Source organism: Cucurbita pepo, chromosome LG10 (assembly GCF_002806865.2).
Source record: "Cucurbita pepo subsp. pepo cultivar mu-cu-16 chromosome LG10, ASM280686v2, whole genome shotgun sequence".
Lineage (NCBI taxonomy): Eukaryota > Viridiplantae > Streptophyta > Magnoliopsida > Cucurbitales > Cucurbitaceae > Cucurbita > Cucurbita pepo.
The window spans coordinates 3,409,183-3,435,761 of record NC_036647.1 but is presented as its reverse complement, the minus strand read 5'-3'; the positions used below and the strand labels follow the sequence as shown (position 1 = coordinate 3,435,761).

Genomic DNA, 26,579 nt, shown 5'->3' with positions numbered 1-26,579 from the left:
TTTTTTTTTTTTTTTTTTTTTTTTTTTTTTTTTTTTTTTTTTTTTTTTTTTTTTTTTTTTGCAATTAATGCTTGAAGAGTTAAGATCTTCTTTTGGTTGATTATAACTTGAAGTCACTTAGTCACATGCATGACGACGTTATGTTAATAGACTAACAATCTATTTCAGTTCAACTGGTTTCAAAAAATGACCATCTATTTTAATTTCTCTGTGCTATATGGAAGACTTATGATCATTTTTGTATTTTGAGATGAACTTTAAGATGATCTAAACCTATACCGTCATCCATGGTCGCTGTACGTTTTACTTTGCTGAACATCATTCATTATTTGACTTGCAGGTTCAATTCTTCGCATTGACTCTTCTACTTTGAAATTTTTGGACCTTTCGTCGAATGCTTTATCTGGCGACATATCAGTTTTGCAGACTTGGGAAGCCAATTTTGAAGTTCTTGATTTGAGTTCAAACAAGTTCACAGGAAGTTTCCCAAACTCAACTTCCTTTGAGGGATTAAAGGTGCTTAACGTCAGAAATAATTTATTAGTAGGCCCTTTGCCGTTTACATTGGGGAACTATCCTAGCATGTCTGCGGTTGACTTCAGTTTGAATGATTTAAGCGGTACTATCCCTGCTAGTTTATTTACATCCATTACCTTGATCAGCCTCAATCTTTCGGGAAACCGGTTTACTGGTCCCATTCCTCTTCAGGACTCGAGTGTTAGTGAGTTGTTAGTTAAACCATCAGATCTGCCAATGGAATATCTTGATCTATCTAATAATTCCTTGATCGGTGGGTTGCCTCCTGAAATAGATAAATTGGCGAGTCTCAAATTGCTAAATCTTGCAAAGAATGAATTATCAGGATCACTTCCAGATCAATTGAACAGACTGAGTAACTTGGAGTATCTTGATTTATCGAACAACAAATTTACAGGTGAAATTCCTGATATGCTTCCCAACTTACATGTTTTTAATGTGTCCTACAATTATCTCTCCGGTAGTGTTCCAGAGAATTTAAGGAACTTCCCTGTCTCATCATTTCGTCCCGGAAATGATAAACTTAGCTTACCGAAAGATATAGGTTCAGGGAACTCAATTCCAGATAGTTTACCCGAGCAGGGAAAACGTGGCACTTCTAAAGCTAATATACGAATAGCTATTATTCTTGCCTCAGTTGGAACAGTTGTGATGATTGTGTTTCTTTTACTGGCTTATCATAGAGCACAACGTAAAGAGTTCCATGGAAGAAGTATATTTAGCGGCCAGGGTACTGAAAGGAACAATAAGATGGAACGTTTCAGGCCTTCTATTTTCAAATTCCAACTGAACAATCAGCCTCCACCAACTTCTTCAAGTTTTTCAAACGACCATTTACTAACCTCTACTTCAAGGACATTATCTGGGCAGGCAGAATTCTCTTCTGAGATTTCTGAACATGTTTTACCTGGAGGTGCTGCAACAAGTTCATCGATGATTATTCCTAACTTGCTCGACGATCATCCTGTTACTTCTGCGAAAAATTCCTCCCCTGGTTCCCCATTATCTTCCTCACACCAGTTTGTTGAAGGGCGTGAACTACCTGTTACACTAGATGTGTATTCACCAGATCGGTTAGCCGGAGAATTGTTTTTTCTGGACAATTCACTGCTATTCACAGCTGAGGAATTATCCAGAGCTCCAGCTGAAGTTCTTGGTAGAAGCAGCCATGGAACACTATACAAAGCTACTCTGGATAGTGGACATATGCTGGCAGTTAAGTGGCTACGTGTGGGACTTGTCAAACATAAGAAAGAATTTGCCAAGGAAGTTAAGAGAATTGGATCAATGAGGCATAAAAGCATTGTTCCTTTACGGGCATATTATTGGGGTCCAAGAGAACAAGAGCGACTTCTTTTAGCTGACTTTATTTTGGGAGATAGCTTAGCTCTACATCTTTACGGTAAGTGTTGGAATCTTCCTTTTTATGTTTAGGTATTTCTTTGCTTATTTTTTACTGACGCTAACTGTATGGACCTGCACATACCCTTTTATGTGTCCTGTCACTGATGCAACTATTTTCTGGATTTTTAACCGTTGGAGTAATCGCTCTGAAAAGAAAATTGTGATTTTTACATTGGTTGGTAGTGATGAATGTACATGCGAAGAATAATTCCTTCTTGCATTACTCATGCATGAAAGTAAAGGGTTGGGAAATGGAATAGAAATCTTTTGCAGATAGTTTTTTCTTGATAATCTGTGGCCAAAACTCTTGTTTTCTGATGTGTATCATTTAAGCCTAGAATGGGCCCTTTTTCAAAACACTTTTGAGAGCCTCTATTATCATAGGTCAGAATTCCATGACGAATGGGTACTAATTCAACACTCAGTGCTCTTGTGGCACTCATTTCTTCGGCATAAATTCTTATCCAAAATTTTGTTTCAAGCTTTTTTGAACTTTTGGTATTAGTTTTGCTCATTTTATTTTGATTTATGGTTTTAACGATACACAATCAACCTGTATTTGTTCGGCATAACTTGACGAACATATTGATGATTTGATGGAGTTTGAAGTCCAAGATGTATGTCTTGATTATCATTATAGAAATAGCAAATTAAGTTGTGAAGTGCAACAAGTGGTGTCACTTTTTTGTTATTGTCAATTATGATGATCATTGCCGTAGTTTTAGATCTCATGTAGCTGCTTGTCTCATACTCAAAAGTTCATCACGTAGCCCTGCCCTTAAAGTGCCATTGCTATACTATAATTTTAGATTGTATTTTTTTTCGTGTCTTTGACAAGATTCTGTTTATTTTTTTTTCCGGGATAAATTATGGTTCTAGATTCTCTTATTTGTTTGTAAATTTCGGAACAAGTATTATAATGTTTTAACACATTTTTGATGCAAAATATTGTCAATTATGATGATCATTGCCGTAGTTTTAGATCTCATGTAGCTGCTTGTCTCATACTCAAAAGTTCATCACGTAGCCCTGCCCTTAAAGTGCCATTGCTATACTATAATTTTAGATTGTATTTTTTTTCGTGTCTTTGACAAGATTCTGTTTATTTTTTTTTCCGGGATAAATTATGGTTCTAGATTCTCTTATTTGTTTGTAAATTTCGGAACAAGTATTATAATGTTTTAACACATTTTTGATGCAAAAGAGGAAGATGAGAAAAGAAGAAAAAGCTATATTGACGGTAGTTGTTTGAAAGAAAACACCAGGTAGGAAACCGTATAAGATCCCTCAACTACTAACACTTTGTAACAGCCCAAGCCCACAACTAGTAGATAGAAACCGTGTAAGATCCCTCAACTAACCCAAAATTTTAGAACGCGTCTACTATGGAGAGGGTTTAGGGTTTAGCCCTACTCCGACCAATGCCTCGCACTGTCTGATGACTGACTTTGATACCATTTGTAACAACCCAAAGAGGACAATATCTGATAGCGCTGGGCTTGGGCTGTTACAAATGGTATCAGAACCAGACATTGGACGATGTGTCAGTGAGGAGAGGAAGCTGATCCCCGAAGGGGGGTGGACATGAGGCGATGTGTCAGTAAGGACGCTGGGTCTCGAAGGGAGTGGATTGTGAAATCCCACATCTATTAGGGAGGAGAATGAAACATTTTTTATAAGGGTGTGGAGACCTCTCCGACACCTTGGAGGAAGCCTAGAAGAGAAAGCCCAAAGAGGATAATATCTGGTAGCGATGGGATTGAGTTGTTACAAACACAAACTTTTTTTTGAAGGCATTTCCGTTTCTTTTCTCCCAAATCTCGTATAAAAGAGCTTGAATGGCATATATAAAATTTGTAGCTCTATCCTTGAATGAGTGGCCGCACAACAATTGAAGATGGCCTGTTTTGCAGTGATGCAGTCTCTTTGTTCTTCCTATAGTTATCATCTTTTTATTACTACCACGTCCAAAGATCTTTCTGGATGTCAATTTCATAGCGGGAACAAGAATGTTCAGCGTGTGGTTGGAATCATAAGTTTCTGCCTAGTTTGCAATCATTTACTGTAAAGAAACACTAGAATATCACTGTATTCTTCTTGCAGAAGTACTTTCCCGTGCAATCTGACTCTCTCTAAGACTACTTCTGTGTATTCTAGTGATTCATTGTATTGTTTCTTTTTGTGGCAGAAACTACACCTCGAAGTTATTCTCGGTTGACCTTCAGTCAGAGACTAAAAATTGCAGTGGAAGTTGCTCGCTGTCTGTTATACCTTCACGACAGTGGCCTCCCCCATGGAAACTTAAAGCCAACAAACATTATCTTGGCAGGCCATGACTCTGATGCCCGCCTCACTGACTACGGACTTCACCGCTTGATGACACCAGCAGGCATTGCGGAGCAGATATTGAATCTAGGAGCACTTGGATATTGTGCTCCAGAACTGGCTTGTGCAGCGAAACCCGGTCCATCTTTCAAGGCTGACATTTATTCATTTGGGGTGATTCTAATGGAGCTTTTAACCAAAAGAAGTGCAGGCGACATAATATCAGGCCAATCTGGGGCTGTCGATCTAACAGATTGGGTACGTCTATGCGATCAAGAAGGACGAAGAATGGACTGTATAGACCGAGATATTGTGGTCGGAGAAGAGCCTTCGAAAGCTATGGATGAACTGTTGGCTATATCCCTCAAGTGCATTCTCCCTGTAAATGAGAGGCCTAACATCAGACAAGTCTTCGATGATTTATGTGCTATATCTGTTTGATTTCCACCCCCTCCCCCTCTCCCCCTTGTGTACATGCGTCTTGGAATTAGTTTTTTCCGTGTTCCTCGACCCATTTGTTTTTGTTTCCTATTTTTCGCTTCGTATTGGTTTCAGCCTACAGATTTTGGGCATATTGTCACCATGTTTCTCCGTGAAATTTTCTTGTAAATGAACGGTATCCATTCATTTTTTTCCCCTACAAGAGTTTCAGTAGTATGTTAATGAAAACAAAAAAATGTTCACTTCAAACTATTTAGTTATATGAACAAGTTATGTGCACGCGTTGTAAAGGCGAGTAATCATAAGATCTTGAGCTCTATTACGAACTATTGTTACACCCATTTGCATCCCAAGACAACCTCTTTGGCCAAATCCAAACATTAGAGTCTCTTCCAATTGCCCGTACATTCCCCTTTTTAAAGTATTCTAATTGATCCAAGTCAGAATTCTTCCCCTGTCAGATCCCATAGTCATATAGTAGACCTTTTTAAAGTACTCTAATTGATTCAAGTCGAATTCTTCCACTGTGAGATCCCATAGTCACATAGTAGTTGGAGAGGGGAATGAATCATTTCTTATAAGGGTGTGGAAATCTCACTAACATACGCGTTTTAAAATCTTGAGGTTGATGACGATACGTAACGGTAAAAAACAGACAATATCTGGGACTTGGACGGTTACAAATGGTATCAAGCAATATCTGGGACTTGGGCTGTTACAAATGGTATCAAGCCCAGACACCGAACAGTGTGCCAACAAGAACTGTTTTAAAACTGTGAGACTAACGGCAATACATTACGAACCAAAGCGAACAATATCTGCTAGCAGTAGACTCATTGAGCTGTTACATCCACGTTCCTATCCAAACCCAACCAGCTTTTCTAATTCATCTTGCATTTTCTCATTCATGTGGATGCTTGATGAGCTTAGGTAGTGCCCATCCGACAGTGGTGGCTGAAAGTGTCCATTGATGCAACTAGCATATCCTCAAAATGGGGTCAAGTTATTTGATTGTTCATTAAGTTTAATATCATCTCTCATCAAATTAAAATGTTCTAATGATATCTATGGAGGTTTTGAATGATATATACCAAATAGTTTATTCATTAATTACATTACATTACTTTACTGTATACAGCAATCGAATACAAATTACACTTCTTGCATATAAATCTTAGTAGCCTCATATGACAAAGCCCATAACACCCTTTTAACTTCTTTAGCTTTGGGCAACGCTATCGCCAACGTATTAGTCTCGTAGACGGTAAATAGGAGTAACCATAATATCCTGAGCAATGGGACAGCTTAAACCAAACGCTTCCGTCATATCCAAGTCAACTGGTAGCATACCATTTGGAAGCTTCCAATCAAAACAATGCACGAGTTCAGCCAAGATTAAATGAACCGTGACTAGACCCACTTGCATTCCAGGACAACCTCTTCGACCAGATCCAAACGGAAGTAGTTGAAAATCTTTTCCTTTCACATCCACTTGACTCCCTATAAATCTTTCTGGAAAGAATTTTTCAGCATCGGTCCAAGCGCTTGGATTTCGTCCAATTGCCCACACATTTATTATAATTCGTGACTTTTTAGGTATATGAAAGTTATTAACCGTACAATCTTTAACCGCTTCGTGTGGAACTATTAATGGACCCGGAGGATGCAATCTTAAAACCTCTTTAACTACCATTTCTAAGTAGGTCAAGTGACACAAGTCTGTTTCTTCCACCATTCTATTCAAACCCACAACCTTTTCTAATTCGTCTTGCACCTTCTTCATTACATGTGGATGTTTGATGAGCTCAGCTACTGCCCATCCAATGGTGACGGCTGACGAGTCTGTCGCCGCAAGAAGTATATCCTAAAAAATAATGTACGTTAAAAAGTCATTCCAAACAGATTTTAAATACGAATGCAAAATGTTTACTTACGAGCATTATGGCTTTGATGCTGGATCGATCAATTTGATACTCGGTTACCTCCGACCCCATAATGCCTAACATAACGTCTACGAAATCTTTACTATCCTCATTCTTGGATTCAAGATGTTCATCAAGGATCCTTTCAAAAAACCTATCACATACTTTATTAACACATTTTGCACGTTGGATCAATCCTTGAAGATCAAGAGCTGAAATAAAAGGAATGAAGTCCCCCAAGTTAAAAGCTGCAGCTAATTTCAAGGCTTCTTGTACCACCCACTTAAAACCCCTCTCATCAAGCTCTCTATCTTCAAATTTTTTGCCAAAGATCATCAAACATGTCATGTTTGCACTAAGAGAACAAACTTTTGAGCTAAGATTAACAACCACCTCACTCTTGGCAGCCTCACGAAGCTCATCAATCAACAAGCTGAGCTCTTCCCTTCTCATTGATTTGAAAAAATTGACCTTTTGATTGCTAAGCAACTCGAGTGTGCATATTTTGCGCATGTTGCGCCAATAATGCCCATATTTTGAGAACACCATGCTCCTTTCTCCATAAGACATGTGCTTGAAAACCTCATTTGTTGGACGACTTGCATAAACAAGATCATGGGTTTTCAAAAACAGAGCTGCAGCTTCAGGGGAAGACACAACAATGGTGTTTACAAGGCCCAATTTCATGTGCATGATGGGCCCATATCTTTGAGACAATCGTTGAATATCTCTATGAGGTAGCTTCCCTAACAAATGAAGGCTACCCAAAATGGGAAACCCTTTAGGCCCTGGAGGTAGATTCTTGCCTTTGTTCCTCAACACCCATGGCCTAAAGAGAAGCACAAGAGCAAACATGATAATAATGATCCAAATCCAAGCCATTTTTTGTGCCAAGTTGTGGGTAAAAGTAGGAGATATGCAATCCACAGTGCATAGAGCGTTGCTATTTATATATATAATTTAATTCAAAACGTGATTAATGAGTATGAATGATAAAAAGAAATACCACCATTTAATTGCAACCATAAATGATTTTATCTATGTTGATAGAAACCCTAGTTGACAAATCAATTTATTGATGGGCCAATTTGGTTTGGACACCGACAATTGCGTATCCACTCAGCCCAACCGACCACAGTCAGCCCTTTCATTCAGTGTTCATGTTTTCCGGTAGCTGATTCGTGGTAGAAGGGTGTTGGGAACCGACATTCTTGTTGTCCCATTTTCAACTGTTGTCGCCATCGTCGGAAGCATACCGTTTTTCACGTGGGGCACCAATTCTTGCACATGTTTTTCGTTTTTGGGCTTCCCCTTTTGGACTTTCGGTAAGGTTTTTAAAACGCTTATGTTAAGAGAGGTTTCCACACTCTTATAAAGAGCATTTCGTTCTTTTTCTCAACCAATATGAGACATCACATCTTAAGTAGGGTTTGCAATAATCTATACGTTCTCCATGGTTTATAGATATAAATTTGAGATACTTTTTCGAGGGAGGAGGTAAGAGTCTGCACATTAATCACAAAATTTCTATAATTGACTTCATGTTTACTGAAAAAGAAAGTGTACCTTGCTAATATAAGTAGTGACTTTCTAACCATTTTTAGTATCATATTGATTTTGGTTCATTCATGTACTCCTCCTTTACTTAGGTGTCATTTAAGATTTTTAGCTTTTGTCTTTGAACGAGTGGCCACACGACACTTGTTATCTTAATAGACCCATCTCCTGACAATGGACTTTACCGCTTGATGACACCAACAAGTGTTGCGGAGGGTTACAATTATATTATAAAAAGAATAGGCCGTGATCCTCACATCGCAAAAAAAGTACGATCGTGACACAATCTAGGAGCATTGGGCTATTTTGCTCGAGAATTGGCTCAATCTTTAAGGTTGGCATTTATTCATTTGGGGGTGAGCTTTTAACCAAAAGAAGTGCAAGTGACATAAAAACAAGCCAATTTGGGGCTATCGATGTTAGGATCGATTCTAATTGTTAGCTCTGATACCAATTGTTAGGATCGCTCAACAACGCACACACTCGATTAAGATGAACACAAAGAATAGGAGAGAGAAAGAGAAATATTGACTAAAGGTTTTATACTGATGACTTCAGGTAACGGAGAATACTAGAAAGTCGGCTAGTGGGCATATATATATATATATATATAGTTTCAATTTACTAAATATAGCTTTCAAAGATTTAAAACCACTAGATATAATTATCAAATATATGTCTGTCAAATCTTTTCCAAATATCTACCATATATATCTATATCGTATCTTTACCAAATATTTTCCAAATATATCTATACTAAGTCTAGGCATCTGGTTCCATATATAACCGTTGACCTATGAAGGACCAAGAATGGATTGCATAGAGTTGGGTTCTAATGTTCACTCAAAGATCTCTTTCCTGCGGGTATGGATGCTATTGATTGTACAACCATCGAGAGACGTGTGTAGAACCAACAATACAATGGTGGATCCCAACACGGTTTGTATTCATTTACCCAACTTGTTTATTGGCACATGTAACATGTCTTTATACAATGATGACTTATGCCCCACCTTCTCACACGGGAAAGGGCTACGAGTCATAACTCTTTATCAAATACACAAACTTTTCTTTTGACACATTGATTGTGACCCAACCAAAGCTGTGCTCTTTCGACACGTACATGCTGATAACATCGTAACCAATTTAGTTATTCGAATAAGTTATGTATAATTATATAACTTGTTAGTTGTTTAAACGATAAGTAGGAGTAACCATAAGATCTTCAGCTCTGGGACAAGTTAATCCAAATTCTTCCGTCATATCCAATTCATCAGGCGACATGCCATTTGAAAGCTCCCAATCAAAGCAATGCACAAGTTGGGCTATCACTAGACGAACTATTGTTAGGCCCAGTTGCAGTCCAGGACAACCTCTTCGACCCGATCCAAAGGGAATCAATTCAAAATCTCTCCCTCTCATATCTATTTGACTACCAATAAACCTTTCAGGAAAAAACTTTTCTGGGTCAATCCAAACATCAGGGTCTCTTCCGATTGCCCATCCATTCACTATTATGCGTGATTTCTTAGGAATATGGAACCCATTAATAGTACAATCTTCGAGAGACTCGTGTGGAATTAATAACGGAGCGGGTGGATGTAGCCTGAAAATTTCCTTAACGACCATGTCCAAGTATTCTAATTGATCCAAGTCGGATTCTTCAACCTTCTTATCAAAACCCACCACTTTTTCTAATTCATCTTGCATTTTCTTCATCACATGTGGATGCTTGATGAGCTCGGGTATCGCCCATCCGACGGTAGTGGATGAAGTGTCCATTGCCGCAACTAACATATCCTAAAAAATAGTGTCGAAAAATATTCATGAATCATATCTTCATAATAATTATAAATAATATTGACGCGTAAACTATACTTACAAGAATTATAGCTTTAATGTTCGATCGTTCGATTTGATACTCGGTTTCTTCGGAGTTCATGATTTCCAACATGACATCCACAAAATCTTTGGTCTTATTTTCATGCTTGGATTCAAGATGGTCGTCAACAATCATCTCAAGGAACCCATCAAATATCTTACTAATAGCTTTAGAGCGACGGTCCAAGCCTTGAAGATCAAGCGCTGCAATTTGAGGAATAAAATCCCCCACGTTAGGAGTAGCTGCTAAATGCATGGCCTCTTGTATAACAGACTTGAAACCCCTCTCATCGAACTCTTGGTCAGCATATTTCTTCCCAAACACCATCAAACACGTCATATCGGTTATGAGACAACAAACTTTGGAGCTAAGATTCACAACGTCACGATTCATCGCAGCATCTCGAAGATAGTCAACCAACAAACCAAGCTCTTCCCTTCTCATTGATCTAAAAGAGTTGACTTTGACATTGCTTAGCAATTCAAGCGTGCACATTTTACGCATATTACGCCAATACGAGCCATACGGGGCAAACGCTAAGTTCTTTTGACCGTATGACATGTACTTGGAAGCCTGAACAAATGGGCGACTAGCAAAGACAATATCATGGGATTTTAGGAAGAGCTCGGCGGCTTGAGGAGAGGAGACAACGATGGTGGGCACAAGGCCGAGCCTCATGTACATAATGGAACCATATTTTTGAGATAAGGCTCGAAGGTCTCTATGAGGAAGCTTTCCCAACAAATGAAGGCTACCCAAAATTGGAAGCCCTCTAGGACCAGGAGGCAATTGGCTGGGACCTCTATGCAGCCATAAGGTCAAGAGAAGAGCTACACCAAACAATCCAATGGCTAGCAAAATCCAAGCCATAATCTGATAGGAAGTGTAGAAGGGATGTGGAGATGTGGAGATGTGGAGATGTGGAGATGTGGGTTGTTTAAATAGCTGAAATGCCGTCCTTGTGATGAACACAAAGCTGAAGCTTGTCCCGTTTTGAGAATTATTGATATCATATCTGCCAAAGATATCCATTGTTGGGATGCTGAATTGCAATATGGGATAGAGATCCATTCGACTTTTAGTGTTATTTTCTGTTTGTTTCCTACAAGTAGAGCATGGGACCAATCTGCTTGCATTTAATGTTTGTTGTTTTGATTCGTATGAGGTCAAGAAATGATGAGGATGGGCCACTTGAATTATGCAAATGCATTGGGACCATCAATAATCAATTTTTTAATAAAAATATATTGATTTGGGGTGATTTTAAAGGGGCTTTCAACCAAAAGAAGTGCAGGCCGTCGATCACACAGATTGGCACACAGACTGGGTGCGTCTATGCGAACGAGGCCGAAGAATTGACTGCATGCACTTGGCTTCTAATGTTCACTTGGCTTCTGATGTATAGATCAATCTGGACAATTGGGTTTCATCCACTGGCTCATATGTTCAATATTATGTGCAATTTCCTAAGGTACGGATGTTATTGATTGTACAACGTTCGAGAGACTCGTGTAGAACCAATAATAGAACGGTGGGTCTCAACAGAATTTGTATTCATTTGAGCAAGTCTACATATGTCTTTATGCAATTGATGTGCATTGCTCACCTTCCCATAACTTTTGTAACTCATTGATTGTGACCCAACCAAAGCTGAGCTATTACACGTACAAGCTCATAAATAAGCATGTTAGTTGTTTAGGCGATAACTAGGAGTAACCATAAGTTCTTCAGCTCTCGGACAAGTTAACCCAAATTCTTCCGTCATATCCAATTCATCAGGTAACATGTCATTTGGAAGCTTCCAGTCAAAACAATGCACAAGTTGAGCTACTACCAAACGAACCATTGTTAGACCCAGTTGCATTCCAGGACAACCTCTTCGACCGGATCCGAAAGGAATCAATTGAAAATCTCTCCCTTTCACATCTAGTTGACTACCCATAAACCTTTCGGGAAAGAATTTCTCTGGTTCAATCCAAAAGTTAGGGTCTCTTCCGATTGCCCATCCATTCACTATTATGCGTGATTTCTTAGGAATATAGAAGCCATCAACAACGCAATCTTCAAGAGACTCGTGCGGAACTAATATTGGAGCGGGTGGATGTAGCCTGAGAATTTCCTTAACGACCATGTCCAAGTATTCTAATTGTTCCAAGTCGGATTCTTCAACCTTCTTATCAAAACCCACCACCTTTTCTAATTCATCTTGCATTTTCTTCATCACATGTGGATGCCTGATGAGCTCGGGTATCGCCCATCCGATGGTAGTGGCTGAAGTGTCCATTCCGGCAACTAGCATATCCTAAAAATAGTATCAAAATAATTATAATCAAGAACTGAAATCTTTATGTTTAAGGAGGCATGCTATTAAAATTTAGAACTAACTTCATGATATAACATACTATGCGAGATTCCAAGTCGGTTGGAGAAAAGAACTAAGCATACTTTATAAGACCTATCAGACTATCCAATGCATTTTAAAAATTTTGAGGGAAAACACAAAAGAAAAATTCTAAGGAGGACAATATGGGCTAGCGGTAGGCTTGAGCTATTACAAATGGTATCGGAGTTAGATACCGGGCGATGTGTCAGAAAAGACACTGCTCCAAAGGGGGTGGATTGTGAGATCTCATATCGGTTGGAGAGAAGAACCAACATTATTTATGATGGTAGTAAAACCTCTCTCTAACAAACACATTTTAAAAACTATAAGAAGAAACTTATAAAAAGGACAAGAAGACAATTTCTGGGAGTGGTAAACTTGAGCTAGTTCCAACTTTCGAGGGGACAAAGTTCAATAATTTATGCAAAAATAATCAGAAAAGCATGCTGTTGTCTCATAACCTTAATTCAAGTATTAATATCAGTAAAGCATGAATGCATAGAAAGTATACTTACAAGAAGTATAGCTTTAATGTTGGACCGTTCGATCTGATACTCAGTTTCTTGGGAGCTCATGATTTCCAACATGACATCCACAAAATCTTTGGTCTTATTTTCATGCTTGGATTCAAGATGGTCGTCAATAATCTTCTCAAGGAACCCATCAAATATCTTACTAACAGCTTTAGAGCGACGGTCCAACCCTTGAAGATCAAGCGCTGCAATTGGAGGAATAAAATCTCCCAAGTTAGGAATAGCTACTAACTGCAACGCCTCTTGTATCACAGACTTGAAACCCCTCTCATCGAACTCTTGGTCAGCATACTTCTTTCCAAACACCATCAGACACGTCATATCCGTGATGACACAACAAATTTTGGAGCTAAGATTCACAACGGCACGATTCTTTGCAGCATCTCGAAGATAGTCAACCAACAACCCAACCTCTTCCCTTCTCATTGATCTAAAAGAGTTGACTTTGACATTGCTTAGCAATTCAAGCGTGCACATCTTACGCATATTACGCCAATATGAGCCATACGGAGCAAACCCCAAATTCTTTTGACCGTATGATATGTACTTAGAAGCTAGAAGAAACGGGCGACTAGCAAACACTGAGTCGTAGGTTTTGAGGAAGAGCTCCGCAGCTTGAGGAGAGGTGACAACGATGGTGGGCACAAGGCCGAGCCTCATGTACATAATGGAACCATATTTTTGAGATAAGGCTCGTAGGTCTCTATGAGGAAGCTTTCCCAACAAATGAAGGCTACCCAAAATTGGAAGCCCTCTAGGACCCGGCGGCAATTGGTTGGGACCTCTATGCAGCCATGATCTCCAGAGAAGAGCTACACCAACCAATGCTACGGCTAGCAGAATCCAAGCCATAAGGAGAGCATACCCAAATGTAGAAGGGTTTTGAAGATCTTGCCGTTAAAGCCTGTCACGACTTTATATCAGATCCGACGGTTACAAAGCAGATCTATTGATGTAATAATACGTGTCCATGATATCTGGCGTTAGATGGGAAACTCTTATCTAGAGAGATCGGATATGGGGTCGGGATCCATTTGATATTTTATTTTCCATTTGTCGTTTTGTTTCATATTAAAGTCAATGAATGATATCATTGACAGGGACACTTCAATTATTCAAATGCATTGGGAACTCCGATAATAAAATTTTATTAATAAAACATTAATTTCAATTTTTAATATTGGTTATCAATTCCAATCCAAATGGAATCAAATAAAAATTTATCCTTTTAAAATCCACGTGGATATGAGAGTTTTAAAATGGATTTAATCTCCAAGGTTTGAGTATGAGTTTTTAATTCTAAAAATTGAAACCTAAATACAAATACAAATTAAATAAATATATTTTACCCTAAAAAATTAAGGCTATGGAAATTTTACCTCGAGCGGAAGTCCACAAAATAGCGACAGGACGAGTGAATTTTTCATGTTTCCGTCTTCACCACTTGTTTCAATCTTCATTCCCGTAAAAATTTTTACTTATTTTGATAGAATTTAAGAGATTTCTCGAAAAAATTTATAATAGATAATTTTTTATTTTTAATACAAACAATTCATACTTTATTTTCCATACTTATACTTTCTTAGTAGCTACATTTCTCAAGTGACAAATCCCATAATATCGTTTAACCTTGTTAGCTCTTCGGGTAAGATTATCGCCGACCAATTTCATTAGTCTTGCAAACGGTACGTAGGAGTAGCCATGATGTTGTGAGCTAAAGGACAGCTTAAACCAAATTTTTCTGTCATATCTAATTCATCGGGTAGCATACCATTTGGAAGCTTCCAATCAAAACAATGCACAAGTTGAGCTAATATTAAATGAACCGTGACTAAACCCATTTGTATTCCAGGACAACCTCTTCTACCCGATCCAAATGGAAGTAGTTGAAAATCTCTTCCTTTCACGTCCACCTGAGTGCCAATAAATCTTTCAGGAAAGAATTTTTCTGCATCAATCCAAACACTTGGGTCTCGTCCAATCGCCCATACATTCAATATTATACGCGACTTTTGAGGAATGTAGAAGTTATTAATAACCGAATCTTTGACAGACTCACGTGGAATGAGTAATGGATTTGGAGGATGTAACCGAAAAGTCTCTTTAACTACCATTTTTAAGTATTCCAAGTGATCCAAGTCTGCTTCTTGCACCATTCTATTCAAACCCACAACTTTTTGTAATTCATCTTGCACTTTCTTCATTGTTTGTGGATGTCTAACGAGCTCAGCTAGTGCCCATTCAATGGTGGTGGCTGATGTCTCCACTCCCCCAAGAAGCATGTCCTAAAAATAATGCATGATTAGGAGAAAATATTAACAAATTATTATAGAATTATAAAGCAAAGCGTTTGGTTAATTACTAGTATTATGGCTTTGATGGTGGATGGATCAATTTGATACTCGGTTGCTTGAGAGCCCATAATGCCCAACATGACATCCACCAAATCTTTGGTGTCATTGTTGTTGGATTCAAGGTGTTCATCTAGGATCTTCTCAAAGAACGTATCACATACTTTATGAACGGATCTTGCACAACGGATGAATCCTTGAAGATCAAGAGGTGCAATAAAAGGGATGAAGTCCCCCAAGTTAAAAGCTCCAGCTAAATGGAGGATCTCTTGAATCATCCACTTAAACCCCATCTCATCAAGTTCTTTATCTTCAAATCTTCTCCCTATGATCATAAGACATGCCATGTTTGCAGTGAGGGAATAGATTTTAGAACTAATATTTACAACCATGCCACTCTTTGCAGCGTCACGAAGTTGGTGGATCGTGAACCCGAGCTCTTGCCTTCTCATTGATTGGAGATAATTGGCTTTGTGGTTGCTAAGCAGCTCGAGTATGCACATTTTGCGCATGTTACGCCAATAAGGACCATATTTAGCAAATGCAATGGTCTTTTGGCTAAAAGATACGTGCTTGAAAACCTCATTAGGTGCACGACTTGCAAAAACAACGTCATGGGTTTTCAAAAACAGCTCGGCGGCTTCAGGGGAAGACACGACAATGGTGTTGACAATGCCTAGTTTCATGTGCATGATGGGTCCATATGTTTGAGACAAACGATGAAGATCTCTGTGGGGAAGCTTTCCCAACAAATGAAGGGAACCCATAATGGGAAACCCTTTGGGACCAGGTGGTAATTTCTTGCTTTTGTTCCTCTCCATCCATGCCCAAAACAGAAGCACAAGAGCAAACATGATAATAATCATCCAAATCCAAGCCATATTCCCGATGAGTGGAGATTGATCTCTAAAGCTACCAAAAGTTAGCTTATAAACTAGAATGAAAATACAAGATTTTCACACTCTTATAAGAAATATTTAGCTCCCTCCTCGAGTAGAGGAGATCTCACATGTATATTAAACTAAAAAAATTTAGATGCTTGATGGGATGGTTCTTTCGATTAAGCCTCTCAATATATATCATCCTTATATTTACGAGGCATTACTATATTGATTACGTAGCAAATAATTTGTCTTTATTACAAGATAAATGAGCTAGTAGTTTCTATTAATTAGCTACCTCTAATAATTTTTTTTTATTAAATAAGAAATAGAAAAGAAAAAAAAACATACGTAAAATTGTTTTATTTGAAAATATTAGATGGTTAATTAGTTATGTACTTAGATTACTATTTTCAGGCTAAAATATCAAATATTTGAATTTTATTAAAAAAAAAAAAGTAATAAACTAGTATTATTAAGTCTTTGCTTAAAAATGATTAATTGAGTCTTTAATTAAATTAATTAGTGGGGGTTTGAATGTATTATCCTAATTGAATTATACAATTAATTATTTATTTAAAAGCACACGTGACCAAATTCATTTAATTAATAATAAAGTATGCATTTAATCATGTAATTAGTCAGTATTTAGTTGCAACCCACTTTTTTCAACCTATTTTAATCGCATAATAATAAAAATAAATAAATAATATTTTTAAAATTTACAAGTAAAAAAAGTTTGTCACGTGACTATTTAGTTGTGCTGTAAAAAAAAAAAAAAAAGACGTAACTTATTATCACAAATTAACTTAATACTTTTAAAAGCATAAATGTTTGATACTTAATTGATTTCTTTATTTTTTTTAGGGTAAATAATACTAATAATAATAATAACATCAAATTTGACTATCTGACAATATGGAGTTATAATACAATTATTTTATTTTAACAAATTTATTAATAATTTAATAAAAACAAATTAGATTAAAAAATTATTAAATATAATAAAAATGTTAAAGTCACACCATAATAATTAAATACATACCCAGCTGTGCATATTCAAATTTTATTTCCTTCGTTATATAATGTTCGTAGCTATGACAAAGCTCATACATCTTTAGTCTCGCAAACGGTAGGTACGAGTAACTATAATATCTCGAGCAATGGAACAAGTTAATCCAAATTTTTCGGTCATATCCAATTCAAATGGCAGCTTGCCATTTGGAAGCTTCCAATTGTTCAAGTTGAGCTAATACTAAATGAACCATGATTAGACCTAATTGCATTCGAGGACATCCTCTTCTACCGGATCCAAATGGAATAAGTTGAAAATCTCTTCCTTTCATCTCCACTTTACTATCCATGAATCTTTCTGGAAAGAATCTTTCGGGATCGTTCCAAACACTTGGATCTTGTCCAATTGTCCATACATTCACTATCATATGCGATCTTTTAGGAATATAGAAGTTATTAACTATACAATCTTTTACCGTGTGGAATTAGTAATGGAATAGGAGGATGCAGCCTTAAAACCTCTTGATCCAAGTCTTGTTGCACCATTCTATTCAAGCCCACAACTTTTTCTAATTCGTCTTGCACTTTCTTCATTACTTGTGGATGTGTGATGAGGTGAGGTAGTGCCCATCCGATGCTGGTGGTTGCAGTGTCTACTGCCCCAAGAAGCATATCCTAAAAAATATATTTAAGAGTATGCACATTTTGCGCATGTTGCGCCAATAAGGACCATATTTGGCAAATACCATGGTCTTTTGGCCGAAAGATATGTGCTTGAAAACCTCATTAGGTGGGCGACTTGCAAAAACAAGGTCGTGGGTTTTCAAAGGGGAAGACACAACAATGGTGTTAACAAGGCCCAGTTTCATGTGCATGATGGGTCCATATGTTTGAGACAAACGATGGAGATCTCTATGAGGAAGCTTTCCCAACAAATGAAGGGAACCCAAAATGGGAAACCCTTTGGGACCAGGTGGTAGTTTCTTGCTTTGGTTCCTCCCCATCCATGCCCAAAAGAGAAGCACAAGAGTAAAGATGATAATAATCATCCAAATCCAAGCCATTTGTGGTGGGTGGAGATTGATTTCTAAAGCTTCCAAAATTCAGCTCATAAACTGGAAGTTTTTTGGTCCATAATAAATGAGAGCTTTGTTATGTATTTATAAAAATTTTGTATATGCACCTAAAGCTCGTCCCAAGTAGATATTATCCGCTTTAGCTCGTTGCGTATTGTCGTCAATCTTACAATTTTAAAATCCTTCTACCAGGGAGAGGTTTCTACTTCTTTGTTTTGTTCCCCTCTCCAACCGATATGGATTTTACAATCCACCCCCTTGGGAGCCAACACCCTCGCTGGCACACTACTTGGTGTCTAGCTTTGATACCATTTGTAACAGCACAAACCCACCGCTAGTCGATATTGTCCGCTTTGGTCTGTTACGTATCGTCATCAGCCCCCACTCCCTTGGGAGCCAACACCCTCGCTCGCACACTACTCGGTGTCTAGCTTTGATACCATTTGAAATAACACAAACCCACCGCTAGTCGATATTGTTCACTTTGACTCATTATGTATCCTCGTCAGCCTCACAGTTTTTAAAACGCATTGTTTAGAGAGAGGTGTGGAAAAACATTCCTTATAAAGACATGGAAACCTCTCTCTAGTAGACGCATTTTAAAAATCGTGAGGCTGACAGTGATACGTAATAGGCCAAAGTGGACAATATCTGCTAGCGGTGTGCTTGGACTGTTACGAATGATATCAGGTCCAATTACCGAACAGACACTAGTCGAAGTACGGCTAGACTCTCTCCATAATAGATGAGTTTTAAAAATCTTAAGAGGAAGCACAAAAGAAAATGTCAAAATAGGACAATATCTCGGGGCTTAGGTTGTTACAATTGGTATTAAAGCTAGACACCAGCCAATGTGCCAACGAAGATGCTAGGTCCGTAAGGGGGTGAATTATGAGATCTCACATTGGTTGAAGAGGGGAATGAAGTATTCCTAACGAGTGTGTGGAAACCTCTCCCTAACAGACCATTTTTTAAACTATGAAACTAACGGTGAGAGTTATAATCAAATTCAATTATCAATGGTCCTTTCTTCCTCACCCATTGCTTTTTTGCCATGGCCTACCTTCTTTGAACGGACCACTATGTTCTTGACATAATATTCTTAACGTCACTGAGAATATTTGTTAAAATCACTCAACTTAAATTGTGGTGGATTTCTGTGTTTATAATCCTTTAGAGAATCAAATAAATTACCGATACTGAAAGAACACTAAATGAAAATAGTAATAAATGAATACAACATAGTTGTGTATACTAAAAAGTCAAATATGATATTCACAGTAAATCAGTCGTAAATATATATTTACTTGAAATAAAAGATCAAATATGATAAATATGGAGGGCAGATGTATTATTAGTCGGATTCAATTATGGAGGGCCTTTTTTCCTCACCCACTGCTTTATTGCCATGGCCTGCCTTTTTTGGACGGACCACTGTGTTTTGTACAACATATTCATGATCAACTGATATCCTTTCCAATTGCGTAACAACTCAGCCCAACCCACCGCAGCCACTCCTTTGATTCAGTGTTCATCTTTTCCGGTGGTTGATTGGACCTTCTTGTCCAATCTGCACTCTGTTGTCCCCATCGTTAGAACCAATGTATTTCACATGGTGCAATTATGAAGATGTTTATATCATGTACTTCAATGTATATCATCCTTATTATATTGATTATGTAGCAAATAATCTGTCTTTATTACAAGGTAAATGAGCTAGTATTTTGTATTAATTATCTACCTCTAATAATTGATTTTTTTTCTATTAATTAACTTAAATTTAATTAGCTATTAGTTATGTACTTAATTATTATTTCGTTAATAAAATAATTTTATCATGGACTCTCTATCAAACTTAAAAAAATATTTAATTGTTATTAATAAGTCTTTATTAGAAAAATGATTAATTGAGTCTTTAATTAAATTAATTGTGGGGATTTTGAATTCATTATCCTAATTGAATCATATACTTAATTATTTCGACATGACTAAATTCATTTACTTAATAATAAAGTATGCATTTAATCATGTAATTATACAATAATTAGGTGACCACTCTCTTTTTTTTTTTTCTGCCCATTATAATCACTAGAAAATTTTCAAAAACAAGAGAAAAAATGTTTGTGTTGTGACAAACGGTGCATTCGTATTTTAATATTGTTTCTATTTTTTAATCATACAAATTTTCATGATTTTTTATACTCTAAAAAAAGAATTTAATCCAAAAATACACATTATTCAAGTATCTTTTTTATGATTATCAATAATTAAGACGATAGGAAGGAACGATCATAAGATCTCGAGCTCTCGGACAAGTTAAACCAAATTTTTCAGTCATGTCCAGCTCGGACGGTGTCATACCATTTGGAAGCTCCCAATCAAAACAATGTACAAGTTGAGCTAGCAATAAGTTAACCATGATTAATCCCAATTGCATTCCTGGACAACTTCGACGACCAGCTCCAAATGGAATTAGTTGAAAGTTCTTTCCTTTCACATCTACTTGACTACCAATAAACCTATCGGGTATGAACTTCTCCGGGTCAATCCAAGCACTTGGGTCTCGTCCAATCGCCCATGCATTTACTATTATTCGTGATTTTTTAGGAATATGAAAATCATCAACTGTACAATCTTCAACGGACTCGTGTGGAACCAATAATGGAGCGGGAGGATGCAATCTGAGAATCTCCTTCACGACCATTTCCGAGTATTCTAAGTTTTTGAGATCGGATTCTTCAACAAGCCTGTTCAAACCAACCACTTTTTCTAATTCATCTTGCATTTTCCTCATGATATGTGGATGTCTAATGAGCTCCGACATAGCCCATCCGACCGTGGTAGCTGAAGTATCCATTGCTGCTGCAAGTATGTCCTGCAAACATCCAAGACAGCATTATAGCTTCAATTAAAAGTTTGAATTTAAGATGTTAAAGGATAGTTGACCGTTTATTATAAAGGATATTTACCTTATATTACTACTTCCTATATGTTATTTCCATATTATTTGTAATTTACTGTATTTCTCAGTAAATGATTATAAATAGAGAACTTTCACTGTCGTTTAGGTGCAGTGGTTTCAACAAACATTTTTAAAAGAGAATTGAAAAACTTACGAGCATTATAGCTTTAATGGAAGAACGATCAATTTGATACCCCGATTGTTGGGAATGTATAAGGTCCAACATGACATCAACAAAGTCCTTGGTCCTCTTTCCATCCGTGGCCTCAAGATGTTCATTAATAATCTTTTCAAGAAATTCATCACACACCTTATGAACAGATATCATCCGACGAGATAGGCCTTGAAGATCAAGCCATGCAATGCAAGGAATAAAATCACCCAAATTAACACCACCTACCAATTGCAAGCCTTGTTGTATCACACTCTTGAACCCTCTCTTATCAAACTCTTTGTCTTCATATTTCTTCCCAAACGCCATCAAACAAACGTTGTCCGTAGTAAAAGAAGTGACTTTAGAACTGAGGTTTACAGCGGCTCTGTTATGTGCAGCCTCTCGAAGGGACTCAATCAACAACCCAAGCTCCTGCTTTCTCATGGGCTTGAAAGAGTTTATTTTGAGGCTGTTGAGCAATTCGAGAGTGCACATTTTGCGCATGTTGCGCCAATAAGGGCTGTATGGAGAAAAGGACAAACTCTTTTGGTTGTATAAAATGTGCTTTGAAGCCTCGGAGGATGGGCGGCTTGCAAAAACGAGGTCGTGTGTCTTGAGGAAGAGCTCGGCGGCGTGTGTGGATGAGACTATGATGGTGGGTATAAGGCCTAGTTTCATGCACATTATGGGTCCATATTTTTGGGACAATTGATGAAGATTTCTGTGAGGAAGCTTGCCTAGTAAATGAAGGCTGCCAACAATGGGAAACCCTTTTGGTCCAGGAGGCAATTTCTTGCCTTTTCTATGGTTTTTGAGCGGCCATGAGCGTGAGAGAAGAGCAAGAACGAGCCCTGCAATCGTGACGACCCAAATCCAAGCCATGGCTTTCTGCTGGACTAGACTTCAAATGAGAGGATGTTGGCTTGCGTGTGAAAAGGATTTGAAATGTCTACTAATAATAAATAGAATCACCCGATTATGAGATTTCAACGTTGGAAACGAAACATTCATGTGGAGACATCTCTTTAGTAGACGTGTTTTGAAATCATGAGGTTAACCACAATACGTAATGGGTTGAAACGAACAATGACATCATATTGTTATGGTTGGTATCAGAGCTAGACATTGAACGCTGCTAAGCCCCCAAGAGGGTGGATTGTGAGATCCCACATCGACTGGAGAGGAGAACAAAACATTCCAAATGGATTGTGATATCCACATCAAACGCTCGCCTTAAGGGGGTGGATTATCAGATTTCACGTCGATTGAAACGGGAAACGAAACTGTGGAAATTTTTCCCTAGTCTCAATATCTAATGGTGGGTTGTTACCGTTTTAGATTAAACTTATAATTTAATCGAAAAAGTTCATGTCAAATTCTAATGCTTTCATGTCTAAGATTCCGTTCATTTCACAATTACATAGATGAACTTAGTTAATTCGAATCACGAAAGAAAATATCAAATTATACTTAATTAATTAAATTATTGATTAATATTTTTAATACATACTTAATTCCATTAGATTAAAATATATTTATAAATACAATTAATTAATTAATTATACTTTTTAATAAGTTAATTAACTATTACTTACTTATGACGGTGGAATCATTTATTAGGCCGATTTAATGAATTTTTATTATTATTATAATCTGTTTGATTGTAGAATTAATTTTAATAATTAAATCTAATAAATGCAGATAAATGTATTCAAAAGAAATAAAGAAATTAGGAGATAAAAGAAAAGGAGTTATCCGTTGAATTGTTTGCAAAATAATTAATATATGAAAATTAAATATATGTATATGTCTTGCATGGTTTATTTTTTGAAATTTTAAATATTATGTGAACTAATTTAAATGGATTTCTTTTTCTTATAATCAGACGAAATTAAAATTATACCATTATTTATATATCTGTTGTTATTAGCTTATAAATCAAATTTTAATCCATCTTTTAATTTAAGTAAGATTACAATATTACCCTTTATTGCCCAATCTCAAGTTATTATTTTTTATTTATCTATAAATTTTTATTCAAAATATAAAAAATTCTTTTACATAATTGAATTTAGCCCGGAAGAAAGAGTAAATTCAAACGTGAAGACGATAAATAGGAATTACTATAAGATCCTGAGCTCTAGGACAAGTTAAGCCAAATTCTTCTGTCATGTTTAATTCATCTACCGACATATCATTTGAAAGCTTCCAATGAAAACAATGCACAAGTTGAGCTACCACCAAACGAGTCACGGTCAAACCCAGTTGTATTCCAGGGCAACCTCTTCGACCAGCTCCAAATGGAATTAATTGAAAATCTCTCCCTCTTACATCTATTTGGCTACCATTAAACCTCTCGGGATAGAACTTTTTTGGATTAGCCCAAACATTTGGATTTCGTCCAATGGCCCATGCGTTCACTATTACACGTGACTTTTTTGGGATAAAAAAGTCACCAACGATGCAGTCTTGAAGAGATTCATGAGGAACTAATAATGGAACGGGTGGATACAACCTAAGAATCTCTTTGATGACCATATCTAAATATTCCAAGTGAATTAGATCTGATTCTTCTACCATTCTATCCAAGCCAACCACATCTTCTAGCTCATCTTGCACTCTCTTCATTACATCTGGATGCCTAATGAGCTCAGGTAGTGCCCATCCAATTACTGTGGCTGACGTGTCCATTGCAGCACCAAGTATATCCTATTAAAAAAGAAAAACAGTAAAAACATATAAAACATAAATTAGTTCAAATGTCTATGCTCCTATTTTGTCAGCTTTAGGGGTCTTTAGGGGTCAGTTTCACAATCTTAAAACACATTTATTAGTAGAGGTTTTCGAGGTGAAATTTGACAATCCATTCAGCCTTGCTACACACCACCTAGGGTCTAGCTCTAATACCATTTGTAACAGCTCAAACCCACCGCTAGCAGTATTGTCTGCTTTGATCCGTTATGTATCGTCAGGAGCCTCACGACTTTAAAACCCGTGTATTAGGGAGAGTTTTCTTCCCCTTTTAACTAACGTGGGATCTCACTGTGATGTCCCACATTGGTTGAGGAGGAGAACAAATCACCCTCTATAAGGGTGTGGAAACCTTTCCCTAGCAGACGCGTTTTAAAGCCTTGAGGTGAAGCCCGAAAGGGAAAGTCCAAAGAGAACAATATCTGCTAGTAGTGGATCTGAGTCGTTACAAATGATATCAGAGCCAGTCACCGGACGATGTGCTGGCCTTCTCGCTGTTCCCTGAAGGGGGTAGACATGAGGCGGTGTGCCAGTAAGAACGTTGGGCTCCAAAGGGGGTGGATTTGGGGGCGGTCCCACATCGATTGAATAAAGGAACAAGTGCCAGCAAGGACGCTGGGCCCCAAAGGGGGGTGGATTGTGATGTCCCACATTGGTTGGGGAGGAGAACAAATCACCCTCTATAAGGGTGTGGAAACCTTCCCCTACCAGACGCGCCTTGAGGGGAAGCCCGAAAGGGAAAGCCCAAAAAGAACAATATCTGCGCTAGCCGTGGATCTGGATCGTTACACTCACAGAAACTAAAAGCGAAAGAAGGAGAGGGAAAAAAAAGCTCACCAATATTATAGCTTTGACGCTAGATCGATCGATCCGATATTCGGTATCTTCGGAGCCAATTAAATCCAACATGACATCTAAAAAGTCCTTGGTTCTTTTTTCACCAAAGGACTTAGACTTGAGATGCTCATCAATAATTCTCTCAAAGAAACCATCAAACACTTGGCTGACGTTTTTCATCCGACGGGTCAGCCCTTGAAGATCAAAGGTTGAAATAAAAGGAATAAAATCACCCAAGTTAGGAGCAGCAACTAATTGCATCACCTCTTGGATCATAGCCTTGAAGCCCCTATCATCAAGCTCTTCATCACCAAATTTCCTCCCAAAAACCATCAAACAAGTCATGTCTGTGCTTAGAGACACAACTTTAGAGCTAAGATCAACAGCAACACCATCATTTGCAGCCTTTTTTAGACACTCAATCACCAATCCAATCTCTTCCTTTCTCATGGACTTGAAAGAGTTAATCTTTTGTGTACTAAGCAATTCAAGTGTACACATTTTGCGCACATTGCGCCAATATGAACCATATTGAGCAAAAACCAAGTTCTTTTGGCCGTAAGATAAGAACTTAGAGACCATAGTGAGTGGTCTACTTGCAAAAACAAGGTCATGGGTTTTCAAAAAGAGCTCTGCAGCTTCAGGGGAAGACACGACAATGGTGTTTACAAGACCCAATTTCATGTGCATGATGGGTCCATGTTTTTGGGACAATCGGTGAAGATCTCTGTGAGGGAACTGTTTGAGCAAATTGAGGCTGCCTATAATTGGAAACCCTTTTGGGCCAGGAGGCAATTTCTTGCCCTTGCTTTTGATGTTGAATCGCCATGTTTGAAAGAGGTAATGGGAAAGAAGAAGCAGAGCAAGTGTGGCCCAAATCCAAGGCATGGCATGCACCTCTTCTCAGCTGATGATGATGATGAAATTGAGAATGAGCTTAATTATTATGAATTGACCTACTACTTTTATAGATGCTGGTTTTTACAACCTTCAATAATGATGGCATTTTTTTTTTTTTTTGTATATATTTTAATGCCACCAAGAAATTTCTAGATTTTAGCCGGTTGGTTATTCAAAAAGTCAAATATCACTTCCTCTAGAGATTTCAACAATTGAAGCGGAGATTTGAAATTGCAGATTTTCATGAGACTTCTTGTAAAAAATGAAACATTGTTTGGAAGGGTGTGTAAATTTCTCCGTTTTAAAATCGTGAAACTGAGAGACAAAATAGACAATATCTACTGTAAACTTGGTTTGTTATTTTTTTATTTTTTTTATTTTTTGTTAAAATTATATTATATTATTAAGCTACTAATTTTAAATATATAATTATGGATTATCCAGATTGGGTGGTGAAAGTTTGAAATTGGAAAGAAATCTTCCTTCTAAAAATAATATTTTTTAAAAAATGGAGAGAAATGTTGAGAAGTAAAACACAAAATAAGAAGCATATAATTATTTGGAATTATTTGTTCATACTTTGACAAATCATTATATTATTCATTTAAAAATATTTTGTGGGCTGGTCTAATTTGGAGTGCTTTATTAGACTTTTTTAATTAAATTGGA

At 37.3% G+C, this 26,579-nt stretch overlaps 7 protein-coding genes across 9 annotated transcripts in view; 1 reads left to right on the top strand and 6 right to left on the bottom strand.

Moving 5' to 3' along the window:
* The window catches only part of LOC111803718 (probable inactive receptor kinase At5g10020), a 6,955-nt gene extending 2,051 nt beyond the window's left edge, over window positions 1-4,904 (top strand). The window contains exons 2-3 of the mRNA XM_023688241.1: window positions 341-1,939; window positions 4,130-4,904. Coding sequence (XP_023544009.1) covers window positions 341-1,939; window positions 4,130-4,707 — 2,177 coding nt within the window. The 3' untranslated portion in view covers window positions 4,708-4,904. The remainder of the gene's footprint in view (window positions 1-340; window positions 1,940-4,129) is intronic.
* A 948-nt stretch (window positions 4,905-5,852) lies between these two features.
* Window positions 5,853-7,511, bottom strand: LOC111804436 (cytochrome P450 CYP736A12-like). The gene is made up of 2 exons (XM_023689242.1): window positions 6,642-7,511; window positions 5,853-6,571 (listed from the first exon to the last, which is right to left on the bottom strand). Exons 1-2 carry the CDS (start codon window positions 7,509-7,511, stop codon window positions 5,957-5,959), a joined length of 1,485 nt encoding a protein of 494 aa, XP_023545010.1. The 3' UTR covers window positions 5,853-5,956.
* A 1,597-nt stretch (window positions 7,512-9,108) lies between these two features.
* LOC111804485 (cytochrome P450 CYP736A12-like) lies at window positions 9,109-10,995 on the bottom strand. Its single transcript, XM_023689307.1, has 2 exons — window positions 10,069-10,995; window positions 9,109-9,986 (listed from the first exon to the last, which is right to left on the bottom strand). The coding sequence occupies exons 1-2, from the start codon at window positions 10,936-10,938 to the stop codon at window positions 9,372-9,374; spliced, it is 1,485 nt and encodes a 494-aa protein (XP_023545075.1). The 5' UTR covers window positions 10,939-10,995; the 3' UTR covers window positions 9,109-9,371.
* Window positions 10,996-11,589: 594 nt separating this feature from the next.
* Window positions 11,590-13,836, bottom strand: LOC111803202 (cytochrome P450 CYP736A12-like). Its single transcript, XM_023687504.1, has 2 exons — window positions 12,967-13,836; window positions 11,590-12,370 (listed from the first exon to the last, which is right to left on the bottom strand). The coding sequence occupies exons 1-2, from the start codon at window positions 13,834-13,836 to the stop codon at window positions 11,756-11,758; spliced, it is 1,485 nt and encodes a 494-aa protein (XP_023543272.1). The 3' UTR covers window positions 11,590-11,755.
* Window positions 13,837-14,564: 728 nt separating this feature from the next.
* On the bottom strand, window positions 14,565-16,278 carry LOC111804335 (cytochrome P450 CYP736A12-like). The gene is made up of 2 exons (XM_023689096.1): window positions 15,347-16,278; window positions 14,565-15,269 (listed from the first exon to the last, which is right to left on the bottom strand). Exons 1-2 carry the CDS (start codon window positions 16,214-16,216, stop codon window positions 14,655-14,657), a joined length of 1,485 nt encoding a protein of 494 aa, XP_023544864.1. The 5' UTR covers window positions 16,217-16,278; the 3' UTR covers window positions 14,565-14,654.
* A 1,018-nt stretch (window positions 16,279-17,296) lies between these two features.
* Window positions 17,297-25,925, bottom strand: LOC111803288 (cytochrome P450 CYP736A12-like). 2 transcript variants are annotated; one of them, XM_023687622.1, is made up of 3 exons: window positions 25,011-25,925; window positions 23,637-24,131; window positions 17,297-17,453 (listed from the first exon to the last, which is right to left on the bottom strand). In XM_023687622.1, exons 1-3 carry the CDS (start codon window positions 25,896-25,898, stop codon window positions 17,334-17,336), a joined length of 1,503 nt encoding a protein of 500 aa, XP_023543390.1. In that variant the 5' UTR covers window positions 25,899-25,925; the 3' UTR covers window positions 17,297-17,333. The 2 variants fall into 2 exon arrangements, with proteins under 2 accessions (XP_023543390.1, XP_023543389.1); XM_023687621.1 differs by lacking the exon at window positions 17,297-17,453 and having other exon boundaries at window positions 23,506-24,131.
* On the bottom strand, window positions 20,563-22,353 carry LOC111803289 (cytochrome P450 CYP736A12-like). Of its 2 annotated transcripts, XM_023687624.1 has the most exons (3): window positions 21,669-22,353; window positions 21,423-21,554; window positions 20,563-21,181 (listed from the first exon to the last, which is right to left on the bottom strand). In XM_023687624.1, exons 1-3 carry the CDS (start codon window positions 22,302-22,304, stop codon window positions 20,567-20,569), a joined length of 1,383 nt encoding a protein of 460 aa, XP_023543392.1. In that variant the 5' UTR covers window positions 22,305-22,353; the 3' UTR covers window positions 20,563-20,566. The 2 variants fall into 2 exon arrangements, with proteins under 2 accessions (XP_023543392.1, XP_023543391.1); XM_023687623.1 differs by having other exon boundaries at window positions 21,423-22,353.
* Window positions 25,926-26,579: the final 654 nt, after the last annotated feature.

Excerpts from the sequence above, each read along its gene's own strand:
- LOC111803202 (XM_023687504.1), bottom strand. The coding sequence starts at position 13,836 with ATGGCTTGGATTCTGCTAGCCGTAGCATTGGTTGGTGTAGCTCTTCTC. Across the intron at positions 12,371-12,966 it reads ACATTAAAGCTATACTTCTT|GATATGCTAGTTGCCGGAAT; the intron begins GTAAGTATACTT and ends TACTATTTTTAG.
- LOC111804436 (XM_023689242.1), bottom strand. The coding sequence starts at position 7,511 with ATGGCTTGGATTTGGATCATTATTATCATGTTTGCTCTTGTGCTTCTC. Across the intron at positions 6,572-6,641 it reads GCATCAAAGCCATAATGCTC|GATATACTTCTTGCGGCGAC; the intron begins GTAAGTAAACAT and ends ATTATTTTTTAG.
- LOC111804485 (XM_023689307.1), bottom strand. The coding sequence starts at position 10,938 with ATGGCTTGGATTTTGCTAGCCATTGGATTGTTTGGTGTAGCTCTTCTC. Across the intron at positions 9,987-10,068 it reads ACATTAAAGCTATAATTCTT|GATATGTTAGTTGCGGCAAT; the intron begins GTAAGTATAGTT and ends ACTATTTTTTAG.
- LOC111803288 (XM_023687622.1), bottom strand. The coding sequence starts at position 25,898 with ATGCCTTGGATTTGGGCCACACTTGCTCTGCTTCTTCTTTCCCATTAC. Across the intron at positions 24,132-25,010 it reads GCGTCAAAGCTATAATATTG|GATATACTTGGTGCTGCAAT; the intron begins GTGAGCTTTTTT and ends CTTTTTTAATAG. Across the intron at positions 17,454-23,636 it reads CTCAACTTGTGCATTGTTTT|AATTGGAAGCTTCCAAATGG; the intron begins CATTGGAAGCTT and ends CTCAACTTGAAC.
- LOC111804335 (XM_023689096.1), bottom strand. The coding sequence starts at position 16,216 with ATGGCTTGGATTTGGATGATTATTATCATGTTTGCTCTTGTGCTTCTG. Across the intron at positions 15,270-15,346 it reads CCATCAAAGCCATAATACTA|GACATGCTTCTTGGGGGAGT; the intron begins GTAATTAACCAA and ends CATTATTTTTAG.
- LOC111803289 (XM_023687623.1), bottom strand. The coding sequence starts at position 22,304 with ATGGCTTGGATTTGGGTCGTCACGATTGCAGGGCTCGTTCTTGCTCTT. Across the intron at positions 21,182-21,422 it reads CCATTAAAGCTATAATGCTC|GACATACTTGCAGCAGCAAT; the intron begins GTAAGTTTTTCA and ends GGATGTTTGCAG.